The sequence below is a fragment of the Sesamum indicum genome, linkage group LG13 (assembly GCF_026168435.1).
Source record: "Sesamum indicum cultivar Baizhima isolate 11 linkage group LG13, ASM2616843v1, whole genome shotgun sequence".
In the NCBI taxonomy this organism is placed as follows: Eukaryota; Viridiplantae; Streptophyta; class Magnoliopsida; order Lamiales; family Pedaliaceae; genus Sesamum; species Sesamum indicum.
In genome coordinates, this window is record NC_142669.1 from 1,701,500 (window position 1) to 1,714,014 (window position 12,515).

Genomic DNA, 12,515 nt, shown 5'->3' on the forward strand with positions numbered 1-12,515 from the left:
AACGGTAATTGAAATGCTAGAAATCAAAAAACAACACAAAACCAAATCAAAACACGAATAACACCAATTGGAATAGTTCTGCTAGACACAACCAACAAAAAAGAAACACGAGTTTCACAACTGTCAGTGCAAGTTAGATTTCAGTAACGCTGCGTCCACCGTGTTAGGTCGCCAACAAACCTCAGGAAGAAGAAAGAAAAAACACGAAACTAGGGCCATCGTCCCCGTTGAGAAGCGAAAACCGTAGGTCATGCAGGAACAAACTCTCATGCAAGAGAATGTGAAAAACTAGATATAATTTTTTAAATTATAGAAAATGTACATATAATCAGACGAACAAATAGAGAAGAGAAAAAACAGAAACATGGTGAATGAGATGCTGGAAACCAAAAATGAGCACAAAATCAAATGAAAACATGAATAACACCAATTAGAATAGCTATAGTAGACACAACCAACGCAAAAGAAACACGAGACCACAACTGTCATTTCAAGTTAGATTTCAGAAACGACACGTTCGCCATGGATGGTCGCCAAGAAACCTCATGAAGAAGAAAGAAAAAACATGAAACTAGGGCCATTGTCGCCGTTGAGAAGCAAAAACCCTAGTTCATGCAGGAACAAACTCTCATGCGAGAGAACATGAAAAATTATATATAATTTTTTAAATTATAAAAAATTTACATATAATTATACTAAAAGAGTAAAGAGTGTGATTATCTCATTTAAATATACTTAAACCTTGATATTATACCTCAAGTTGCTAATTAAAATATGTGCAGGCGCTCGCACGCGTGCACACACAAGCTCATTGCTGCCCCCGCTAGGAGAGAGAAGAAACACATTGGTGTGCCTACACTACTGCATGCATGGAGATTGGAAAGAATGTGTAATGTGTGTGCCAAAGAAAGAAAGAAAGAAATCACAACCTTCTATAAAGTTTATCCTAATTATATACATCTTTCTATTATTAAAAAAATTATAAATATTTTTTAAAATTAATGATCGTCTAATAAATATTCTTCTACAATAAATGTCTTGAATGAGTATTTGTTAAACGATTGTTAATATTAGAAGGGTATTTTTAATTTTTCAAGCAAGAATGGTATAATTATAATTACGATAAATTTCAGACAAATCGTTGTTATTTACCCAAAAAAATTATCATACCCAAATAATAAAAAATAAATATTAAAAAATTTATTAGGTTTAAAGAATAATTATAGCTTGAGGTAGAAAAATGTCTTTAAAAATTTATATGAAGCTGCAAACCATCTTACAGTAGAGGTTGAGAGTGCTTTTAGAACTCTCATAACTCATAGTTTATTTTAGGGTAAAAAAATATTTTGCCTTCTTAAATTACGATCGTTTTTATAATTTGTTATTTATTTATTTTTGTTGCTCTTTGATCGTACAAACTACGTGATTTACGTTTTTTTATCATCTCAGGCTATTTTTCAATGAAAAATAATTACATACAGAACATATGGTATTTTTAAAGAAAAAATCGCCATTTTGTTGGCAAGACTGTTTGGATAAATAAATCCTTTCTCGAGTCACTAGATAAAAAATAATAATTTTGCCGTTAAAAATACCAGGATATGTATGTGACCATTTTATTTTTCTCCCAAATGGTGATTTGAGATTGTAAAATGCAAAGATCGTATAGTTTGTATGTCGTAGATCGTAGTGCGACCGAGAAAAAAATTAGACAGTAAAATATAAAAATCGTCATGATTCGGAAGGTAAAATATTTTTGACCCTCTATTTGAGTTGTTATAAAAGATAATTATTTAATATTTAGTATTTATAATGAGAAGATTATTTAAAATTAAATATTTGAACATATCTCCTCATATGTAGATGATTTTTTTGTTTTTCGAAATCTAATATATGAAATTGTTTTTTTATTTGGTATGATTTTAATGTTACCTCCTTTAAAATTAATGAGAAATTATACTTTCTCTTAAAAAAATTTTGAAATTACAATTTCACCCACTCCAAGAATTTACTATTTATAACTGACTTTCTTTTATTAGAATTTGAACGAAAAATATTGGCGTTAGCAAATGAAAGAATTCGCATAAATTTTTAATTATACACCTCATTTAATATTTTTATTTAATAGTTTTGTACTTAAAAACAGAAAAAATATAATGGTATTAACCTTACTCTCTCTATATATATTATATTTATTTCTTTATAATTTATTTGGATATTTTAAATTTGAATTTTGGTTGAAAATTAATGAATTTTAAATTCTTTTACTATGAAATTGTTTGAATATTTTTTTATTTATTGCGAATTCTTCTCTCAACCACACAATTTGCAACTGATTTTCATATTTTGGGCTACAATTATCTGCTTTACCCACATATTCTAATTATAAAAAAATTCAAATATTTAGCTAATACGTAGTTTTGTTTTCTGTCTAACTTTGATACGCCAAAGAATGAGAGGGGGAAAACTCGTGCTACATGAATATTTCGGACTTTTATATTTGGAGAAAATGCAACTAACCCCCTTTGATATTGTAAATGAGCAAATTATCCTTTTATTAAAAAATAAATAGTGATATACACGATTTACCTCTCTACATATTTTAAAATACAACAATTTACCCCTTATAATTTTTAAAATGAAGCAATTTACCTCCTTGTATAAGGAGGTAAATTGTTTCATTTTAAAAAGTATAGAGGGATAAATTGCTATAATTTTTTTTATAGGGAAGTAATGTGCTCATTTTTAATATCACATGAGAATAAATTGCTATTTACCCTTTTATATTTAGTAAATGAGGGCAAATATGTAATTCACATCTAAAACATAAGATATCATTGCAAACTGCGCAAGTACAGAATACAACTAGACGAAGCGGGGTTAAACACTTCTTTTTCAAAATGTTAAATTATTATTTTTTTATTTAAACAATAATTTGGATTTAGCCTTTAGTTTTTTTATTTCTTTTTTGATAAATTACAACAGGCTCTTTTAAAAATTCATCATAATTATAAATAAGGTAAATTACATTTTTTCATTTAAACTATGTCCGTTTTTACAATATGGCATTTATTTTTTTTATTTGTGGTCAACTTACCATCTCAATTTTGTGAAATTTGCACTTTACCATATATGATCATTTAATTTTTAATTTTTCTACCGAAGAAATACCACATGCTGTGATATGTGAAAAATATCACATCACACAACCTTAAATATCACATATGCACTGTATGTAATATTTTTTTGTTTTTACAAAAAAGAAAATGGTGAAAAAAAATAGTTATAAATAACAAGTGCAAAATTTTATAAAGTTGAGATGGTAAGTTAACCAAAGAAAAAAAAAAGAATTGGATGCCAAAGTGTAAAAACGATCATAGTTTGGATCGCAAAATGTAATTAACCCATACAAATGTTGCTCGTTGTTTGAAAAATTACAAATACCTCCTTAAAGTTAATGATCATCTAACAAATATACCTCATGACAGTCCAATGTAGGAATTTGTTAGATGACCTTTAATTTAAAAAAGATACTTATAATTATTTAAATAATAAAAACATATTTATAATTACACCAAAATCTTTTAATTTACTCTTTTTACTCGATAAATTTCATTTTATCATCCAAGTTATGCCTATTTTTACATTTTGACATTTAAATTTTTTTTGTGTCAACTTGCTGTCTAGTAAAATTTGCATTTGAAATTAGATGCCAAAGTGTGTTACATAGTTTGAATAGCAAAATATGATTAACTTTTTTTTTTTAATTATGTCAGAATAGAATAGTGGGCACCTCAACAACTTCTGCGTTCTGTCAAGCTTTGCTCTGTTCTTGTCCAGCTACAAAAAACTACCTCTGATCGATCCCTTTGTTTTGTTCTCACATTTAATTACACAAGTATTTTGTGTTAATTCATTCCACACAAAGCTTGTTGCTTCCAACGCACTCCTGTCTCTCCGGACACCCCGGTTTGAGAAGCCACCACATTTTCTGCACTACGTTAACAAACCATTTCTGCAAAAACCAAGAACTCAGAGACCTTTTCCGCTTGTCCCTTTTCACCATTTCCTTCCATGTGCATCCATTTGGTCTCCTCAATCAAAAGGGTCTCTTGATTTGAGGTGGGCTGCGTCCTCTGTTTCCTTATTTATTTTGGACCATGGATGCATGTTTTCAGTTTGATCTTCAAGTGGATGTCAATGGAGAAGAGGTTTTCGTTGTTGATAAGGTAAAGCCTTCTCTGTTTCTTCTTTCTTGCCTTTTAGTTCTCCTCTTTTATATTATTTCAGTTTCCTGTCAAAATTTGGTTCTTTCTTTATCTAATCCTCTCTCTCTCTCTCTCTCTCTCTCTCTCGCGTTCTTGTGTGTGTGTGTGTGTTTGTTTTTTATTTTTATTTTTTTTCTGGGTTTGCCTTAACTTTACATAGCTGAAAGGTATTGTGTCTAGTGTTAATTTTCCAACAGGAGATGATCAAGAATCATCAATGTGTTTCTATTGTACTATAATATGTGTTCTTGGGGAAGTTCATTGGTAATATCTGCAACCCTGAAGTATAATTTGACAATTATTGTTGCTGGATAAGTGGAGTTTAGCTTTGTGGTTTCTTCTTTGCTTCTATGTGTGCACTTATTGCCATTATTCTATACAACACAGTATAGAGAAAATTCTAGCTCGGGTCAGGTGAGATGATGAACCGACAGCAATTGTACCGTGTGATTTATGTATAGTTGAGGGACAGTGATGTGTGATAAGAATTTTGATAAGTTCTTATGTTCTGTTAGTTTTGTTCCTTCCCTCATTTAAAGTTCATGCCTTTTCTTTTGGTTCTTTCACATCTTTCAATGGACTAAAGAGCTGCTTCTAGTGTTTGAATTGGTGCTGTTCTTTCCCTTCTTTGCAGGGATGTAGTCTCTTTAGCTCATTTCTTTTCGAGAATTTATTGCCATATAACGACTTTTCATCGTTCTTTATCAGCAACTTGTGCGGACAACCTTTTTGTTCTGTTTTTCGTTTTGCTAAAGTTAGGAAGTTAAATGCATGTAGGAAGCGACAGATATGTCTGCTAACATGTTTTCCTTGATTGCTTTCCTTAGTGCTACTTATCATTTATTGCAGTTGCTGTTTGCTTCATCCCTCTGCTGATTTCGACACTTAATTTCATGCATTTTTGTAGAGAATTATATCTTTGTATTCAGGAAAGATAAATAAGTTGTTGAGTAAATCGAAAGACGTAGGCTGTTGTCTGAAGGTGATATTCCATGACTTTCCTGGAGGAGCAGCCAATTTCGAGCTCGTCACAAGGTTCTGCTACAACAGGGGAAGAGTTAACATAAATCCTTGCAATATCTCTAACCTTACTGTTGCGGCTGATTTTATGGAAATGAACAAGTTTGTTGCTGGAACCGAAAATCTATGCGAGCAGACGGAGAAATCACTCGAAGAGATCAAGTACTGGACTTGGTCTGACCTTCTGGTGGCTTTGAAACAGTGCGAAAATCTACTCCCTGGAGCTATTTCTTTAACCATACTCGATAAGTTCTTGGATTCGCTGGTCGGGAAAGTTGTGTCATCTTGTGAAACAAGTCCATGTCCGTCCACGTCTTCACCCGAAAGCTATGGATTTAGATTGTCATGTGAAACAAGAAGCTCTGAGAGCTTGAAGAACAGTTGCTTCCGAGCAACGTGGTGGTTTGAGGATCTCATTCCGTTAAACATCCAAGTTATCAAAATGCTGATAAGATCGATGTTATCAAGAAATCTGGACAACGGGATTATTAGTAAGTTTCTCTTATACTACCAAAAATCAAGATTTGGGTCCGCCTTAACGGGCGAGAAAGTTGAAATAATTGAAGCCATAGTTGAGATGCTTTGTTCTTTGGATATGACGTGCGTGTCGTACAAAAGCTTGTTTGAGGTTTTGAGATTCGGTTTAAATTTGAACGTGAGTCAGTGTTGTCGGGACAAGTTAGAGGGCATGATTGGTTTGTTATTAGATCGAGCGACTTTGGATAACTTGCTTGTTCCATCTCCAGCTCGAAGGTGTTACCTGTATGATGTGGATTTAGTCCTTAGGTTCTTGAAGTCGTTTTTGGGGGAAGGGGTTGGTTGTGTGCCGTTGAGTCGGCTGAAGAAAGTTGTACGCTTGATGGATTTATATCTGGTCGAAATAGCACCGGATCCTCATTTGAAGCCATCGAAGTTCTTGGCTGTGATCAGGACGATACCGGACTCTGCTAGAGATTCTTCTGATGAAGTTTATCATGCAGCGAACTTGTATTTAGAGGTAAGCAAATCTGTGCTTACAGCTCTTCTCTTTTATCCTTTACAATATCACTACAAAGATCTAGGAATAATTACTTAGATGCTATTGAGGTTTGAGCATATTATAAAAAAAACACTTCAATTTTGAAAATTCCGGCTGACGGCATATTGCGGTAATGTTTTACATGATAAATTGTCTTAGAGCATAACTATAAGGTGTACAATGTGGTTTTCCATACGAATCAATGTTTTATGTAATATAAGATCCACCGAGACAAAGTTGCCAACGTTTATGCATGCAGGTTCATTCAGGCTTGTGTGAAGAACAGAAGATGAAAATCTGCTCCGGCCTAAATTATGAGAAGCTCTCATCAGAAGCAATTAACCACCTCGCTCGAAACGCGAATTTCCCATCACAATTTGCTGCCCAAGCCCTCATCTTACAGCAACAAAGACTAGAAAGCTTGCTTCAACATACAGATGAAGCCGTCTCGACTGATTTGCCGTCTACTTTGTCTGAAACGGCACACAAGGGAAGGAAAGGCGAAAGCTCTCAGCAAATCGTGCTTTATGCGAAGAAACTCAGTCTTTCCGACGAGAGCAAGAAGCTTAGAGCGCATTTGCAAAACATGCAATGGCGAGCGTCGGAGTTGGAGAAGTTCTGCCGGAGAATGCAAATTCAAATGACGAAGATGATGAGATCCAGATTGTCGAGCCATGGTAGGAATGCTAAATCTGTGCCCAAAATTTGTTCATAGTGCTGAATCTTTGTTCATTTGTTTAGCCCTTTTTGCCTCCAAGTTTATATGTTTATGTACATAGTATGAAAATACCATGTTGAGGGTGTAGTAAATAATACTCTCTTCATTCTACTAGTTGATGCACTAAGGTTTACGTCACCTGTGATTTTTCATGGAATTAAGGAACTCAAAAATCTCCATCAGTTTTGAAACTCAACCCGTTAATGGTAAAAAAAGAACGTATGTCATGGATATCACGCTGCTCGTGTGATACTCCATCCCACATCAATTAAGAATTGATAGCATAAGTACCATAAAAATTCCGATCAAAGAACTCAAATACATATCCCTTTTCCGTGAGTTGTTCATGGCTAAATTTCAATATACGGTCAGCAAGTTTAGAGGCAATTCTTATATCAAACAGACTCGCGGGCCCAAGGCATGATAGCTTGAGCTTGACAGTTATGTTCAATTAAAGCTGCACTTTCAATCTAGATAAGAAATTCAAAAAACTTTGATCAGCGAGTTTAGAGGCGATTCTTACGTCTCACGGGCCCAAGGCAGAGAGCTTGAGCTTGACAATTCGATTCAATTAAAGCTTGTTCCCACTTTCAATCTAAATAAGAAATTCAAACCCAAGTTTTTTGGTTGCCTTTGCATCCCTAAATGGACAGCTAATATTGTCTTGGACCTGGACTCCAACAGGCTGCAGCATGGGAAAATGTCTTTTATGATTGTAATGATATTACAGTCTTGTTTATTCTCTTGTTGGTGAAAAGGATGAGTGAGGGGCAGTGTCTTTTCACAGAGAATGAAGCACATTGCAAAAAGAACAACACAGAAAAGCTGTTCTTTTTCTGTTCTTGCAGAAAGCTGGGGAATGTTGGAGGTAATTGATTCACCAAGGCTGAGGTCCCTCTCCATATAATTCTCCTGTGTAGGCAACTCTATCATGTATGGTCTGCATCAAACACTGACTTGTAAGGATTGGTATTTTGACTAGGGATCTGTGTTCATTTCCTCAACTCTTCCTTACCTCGTAAAATTCTCACTAAATCAAGTAGGATTAAATCAAATTAATTATAAAATTAGTGTTCTTAAATGGTACGCCAATCATAAATAACTGCATTGCACTTGTCACATAATTAATTTAAATTCGACCAAACCCGATATGAATTAAAATTTTCCTCGCAAGGGTTAATCCTCCGGGAAAAATGCAAAGAAACTCTACTAGCAAGGAAATCAAAATGGTGCCAATGAGCCCAACTCAGTTAGGGAAACTGAAACTCACCTCAGAGGTCATGATTTCGGATACCGCCATATGCATGGGATGTTGTTTCTACTGAATAGTAGGTACTGTCTACTGTAGTAGTATGTGTTGGTTAGATTTAGTTTATTTGATAGTATGGTTTTGAATCTCACCATATGCGTGGGATGTTGTATCTACTTCATAGTAAGTATTGTCGACTGTAATAGTAGGTGTTGATTAGATTTAGTTTATTTCATAGTATTGATCAATATATAATTATTTTAATAATTTTTATTAGATATTGATCAACATGAATTATTTTAATCAATTTATTTTAATTAATAATAATTCATCGTTTTTATTTAAAAAAAAAAAAACTCAAAATGCTGCTTCTCCGAAGGGTTTAATAATTTCAATTTTTATCCCATTCTATTGGGCTTAGTAGAATACATTGTCCAACCTGTGCAAGTCTATCAAACATTAGTTGAGGTTGAGGTTGGGCTTCATTCTTGGTCGAACCCAATCCAAATCAATTCTACTTATAAAAGTGTGAAATCATTCATGCGTTTGTTTTTATTATAAATATTTTAATTTTTACTTAAGTAATTTTTTTAATAATAAATAAAAAATTTGTTATAAAAAAGTAAAATTTTATTAAAAGAAGATCATTTAAGAGTCCTAGTTCGTATATCGGACTAAACAAAAAATAAACAAATAATATTTTTATGCGATTAATTTATTAAAAGATATTTTAAATATTTCAAAAATATTAATTTACTATGACACAATGAATTTATAATGACTAGCATCGGAAGAATATATAAAATACTAATATAAACAGCAAAATACTAATATAATACTGTTGAAAATCGTATCTGGCTTATGTGGAATGATACTGACGTGGGAATTGATATTCTTAATGTTAGTAACCAATTAATTCATTGTCGAGTTACTAACCGCATGATGCATACTCAACACTTGATTACTATTGTGTATGGGATGAATGATGTGAGTAGTAGGATAACGCTATGGCGAGATTTATGTGACCTATCACAAGAAATTGCAGAGGAGGCGTGGTTTGTGATGGGAGACTTCAATGCGGTACTTGATATGAGCGAGGTATGTGGTGCGTCGGGAGATATCAGACAGGCAATGGAGGAGTTCCAAGCGTGTGTCATGGAGATGGGTCTCATTACACTTCCTATGCAGGGAGAAACGTTTACTTGGTATAATTGTAGTAGAGATGGTAGAAGCTTGTGGAAATGACTTGACAGAGTTTTGGCCAATAATGTGGTATTACACATGTGGCCGAATGCTTATTATAGGTGCCTTGCCCTAGCTACTTCAGATCATTCTCCACTATTGTTGCAAGGTGGTTCCCGACTCAACTATGTAAGTCCTTTTCATTCTGATAATTACTTGGAATCATCTCCTCAATTTTTGGATGCTGTTAAGTCGGTGTGGATGCATGACATTGAGGGCACTTATATGTATCGGTTACTAGAAAGTTACGTACTCTTAAACCTATTTTTAGGTTGATGCGACAACAAAAAGGGGATCTTTCTCTCAATGTACAGCAAGCCAAGGAATTCCTCGCTACAGCCCAGGAACTCCTTGCACAAGACAGACATGATGAGACATTGTTGTTATTGGAGCACTGTTGTAGAATCGTGCTCATGAAAGCGGTGAAATTAGAACAAAGCATGCTTCGGCAATGGGCTAAAATGCAATGGTTGAAGGAGGATGACCAATGCTCGAGGATCTTCTTTCGTAAAGTGGCCACCAAACGAGCAACAAAACAAATTTTCCAAATTAAAGGGCCTGATGATAATATGATCAATGACCAGGAGGAGATTGTTGCGGAATTTGTGCACTATTTTGAGACCTTACTAGGTGGTGAACGCCGAGGAAGGGAGTTGACACTAGAACATCTGAGATCGAGGGCTACACATGTGTTAACGGAAGAAGAAGGGGATATGCTTGTTAGCCAAGTCACCAGAGATGAAGTTAAAGAGGCCTTCTTTGACATTGAGGAGGACAAGGCACCGGGACCTGATGGTTTTTCAGCTGGATTTTATAAAGCCGCATGGTCTATTGTTGGTAGGGAGGTTACAAAAGCAATACTGGAGTCTTTCATAATGGCCGACTGCTGAAGCAAATTAACTCCACGATTATTTCTCTTATTCCTAAGGTACATAATCCCTTATCTGTTAGTGATTTCAGGCGTATATCGTGCTGTAATGTGTTTTACAAAGTTATCACTAAGATATTAGTCAAGCGAATTCAGCTGGTACTTGACAAATTAATTAGCCCTGCACAAAATGCTTTTGTCCCGAGCCGTAGTATTGGGGACAATGTTTTACTGGCAAAGGAATTATTTTCGGGCTACAACTAACAACGTAAGCCCCCTCGGTGTGCGTTGAAGGTTGAGTTGCGTAAAGCTTATAATATGGTGGAGTGGGATTTTCTATTTGCAGTTCTACGGCTTTATAAATTCCCAGAACTCTTCATTGGATGGATACGTGAATGCGTTACAACCACAACTTTTACTATTGCATTGAATGGTGGCATTCATGGATTCTTTGCGGGGGCTCAAGGGTTTAGACAAGGGGATCCCATGTCTCCTTATCTGTTTGTGTTGGTTATGGAAATCCTTGGCCTCATGATCCAACAGAAGATTGAGGGTCAATGCGGATTTCTTTATCATTGGTGATGTGAGGAAACGGGGCTCTTTCAATTATCGTTTGCTGATGATTTGCTACTCTTCTGTCGTGTTGATGAGTCCTTTATACGTGTATTTAAAGAAGGTTTGGACGATTTTTCCTCTTTATCTGGTCTTCATACTAATGCTGCTAAAAGCCAGGTTATATTCTCTAAAGCAGCTCAGCCGCTTAAAATTACAATTCTTAGCATCCTCGACTTTCAGGAGGGAGAATCGCTAGTCACATATCTCGGATTACCACTTATTGCCTCTCGGCTTTCCATCTCTGATTGCAATCCTTTGCTTATTAAGATTGAAAAGAGATTGCAGGGTTGGGTTTCCATTCAGCTGTCTTTTGCAGCTAGAGTTCAACTCATTAAATCAGTCCTCATATCACTACAAATTTATTGGGCTATGGCATTTATTTTGCCAAAAGGAGTTATTAAGGAGATAGAGAAACGGTTTCGCCAGTTCCTATAGAAAGGTGCATCAACTGGATATTCGAAGGTTTCATGGAATCAAGTGTGTCGTCCGGTGGAAGAAGGAGGACAGGGAATCATGGATGTGGCAGCCCTCAATCGAACTCTTATGAGTAGATATATCTAGAGAATAGTAAGCAGATCTAGCGGTTCTATATGGGTAACATGGATTTGCACCATGCAACTTTAAGGAAAATCTACATGGACAGTTGAGGCCAATTCCGAGGCATGGGGTTGGCGCAAAATGCTTGAACTTCGACATATATACAGCCTCGTATCCATTATAAGATCGGCAATGGAGAATTAATATATATATATATATATGGCAGGATCCTTGGCATCCTATGGGGATCTTAATGACTATATTTCCACACGGCCCCTATCACACTCACACATGGACAGACATGCTACTTAGAGAGGTTATTCACAATGGAGTATGGCATTGTCCACTGCCTCTCACACCAACTCACACACGGGCGGACAATATTATGCTGGACATCATCCATAATTTGCCTCCACTACAAGGCACACAAGACTCGATCACTCTGAGGGGAGGCCTCTACACCAATAGGAGGGTGTATGATATATTTCGGTCTTCAGGCCCAAAGGTAGGTTGGTATTCACTCCTTATGGGCCCATTCAAAATTCTCAAGAATTCGTTTATCTTATGGCTAGCTCTACATGAACGACTGTCCACCATGGATCGTCCGTGGTTACAACATCTTAATAGGGATTGTGTTATTTGCTCGAGGGGTACATTGGAGACTCACCAACACTTACTATTTTTGTGCCCTTATTCAAAGCAGTGTATTCGAATCTTACGCAGGGAGGTCCGGTTTTCATGGACAAACAGAGGATGGATGATTGATGTGATGATTACTGCGCGAAAGTGGCGGGGAAAGCACGTGGTTAACGCCACCTATCGCAACCTATTAGCATCTCTAGTATATCACATTTGGTAGGAGCGCAATAGGAGGAAATTTCAGCAATTAGATCGAGACCCGTCGGCAGTGGCTAAGATTATTCTAGACGAAATTCGATTACGTATACTTAGTGCAGAATTGTCGAATACAATTAGTACGA

The 12,515-nt window shown here is 35.4% G+C and overlaps 2 protein-coding genes across 2 annotated transcripts; both read left to right on the plus strand.

The window, feature by feature from the left end:
- The first annotated feature begins 3,764 nt into the window (after window positions 1-3,764).
- Window positions 3,765-7,162, plus strand: LOC105162651 (BTB/POZ domain-containing protein At3g22104). Its single transcript, XM_011080734.3, has 3 exons — window positions 3,765-4,229; window positions 5,176-6,285; window positions 6,566-7,162. The coding sequence occupies exons 1-3, from the start codon at window positions 4,161-4,163 to the stop codon at window positions 7,019-7,021; spliced, it is 1,635 nt and encodes a 544-aa protein (XP_011079036.1). The 5' UTR covers window positions 3,765-4,160; the 3' UTR covers window positions 7,022-7,162.
- A 2,053-nt stretch (window positions 7,163-9,215) lies between these two features.
- Window positions 9,216-10,405, plus strand: LOC148784358 (uncharacterized). The gene is made up of 2 exons (XM_088877152.1): window positions 9,216-9,478; window positions 9,787-10,405. Exons 1-2 carry the CDS (start codon window positions 9,216-9,218, stop codon window positions 10,403-10,405), a joined length of 882 nt encoding a protein of 293 aa, XP_088733278.1.
- The last annotated feature ends 2,110 nt before the right edge of the window (window positions 10,406-12,515 follow it).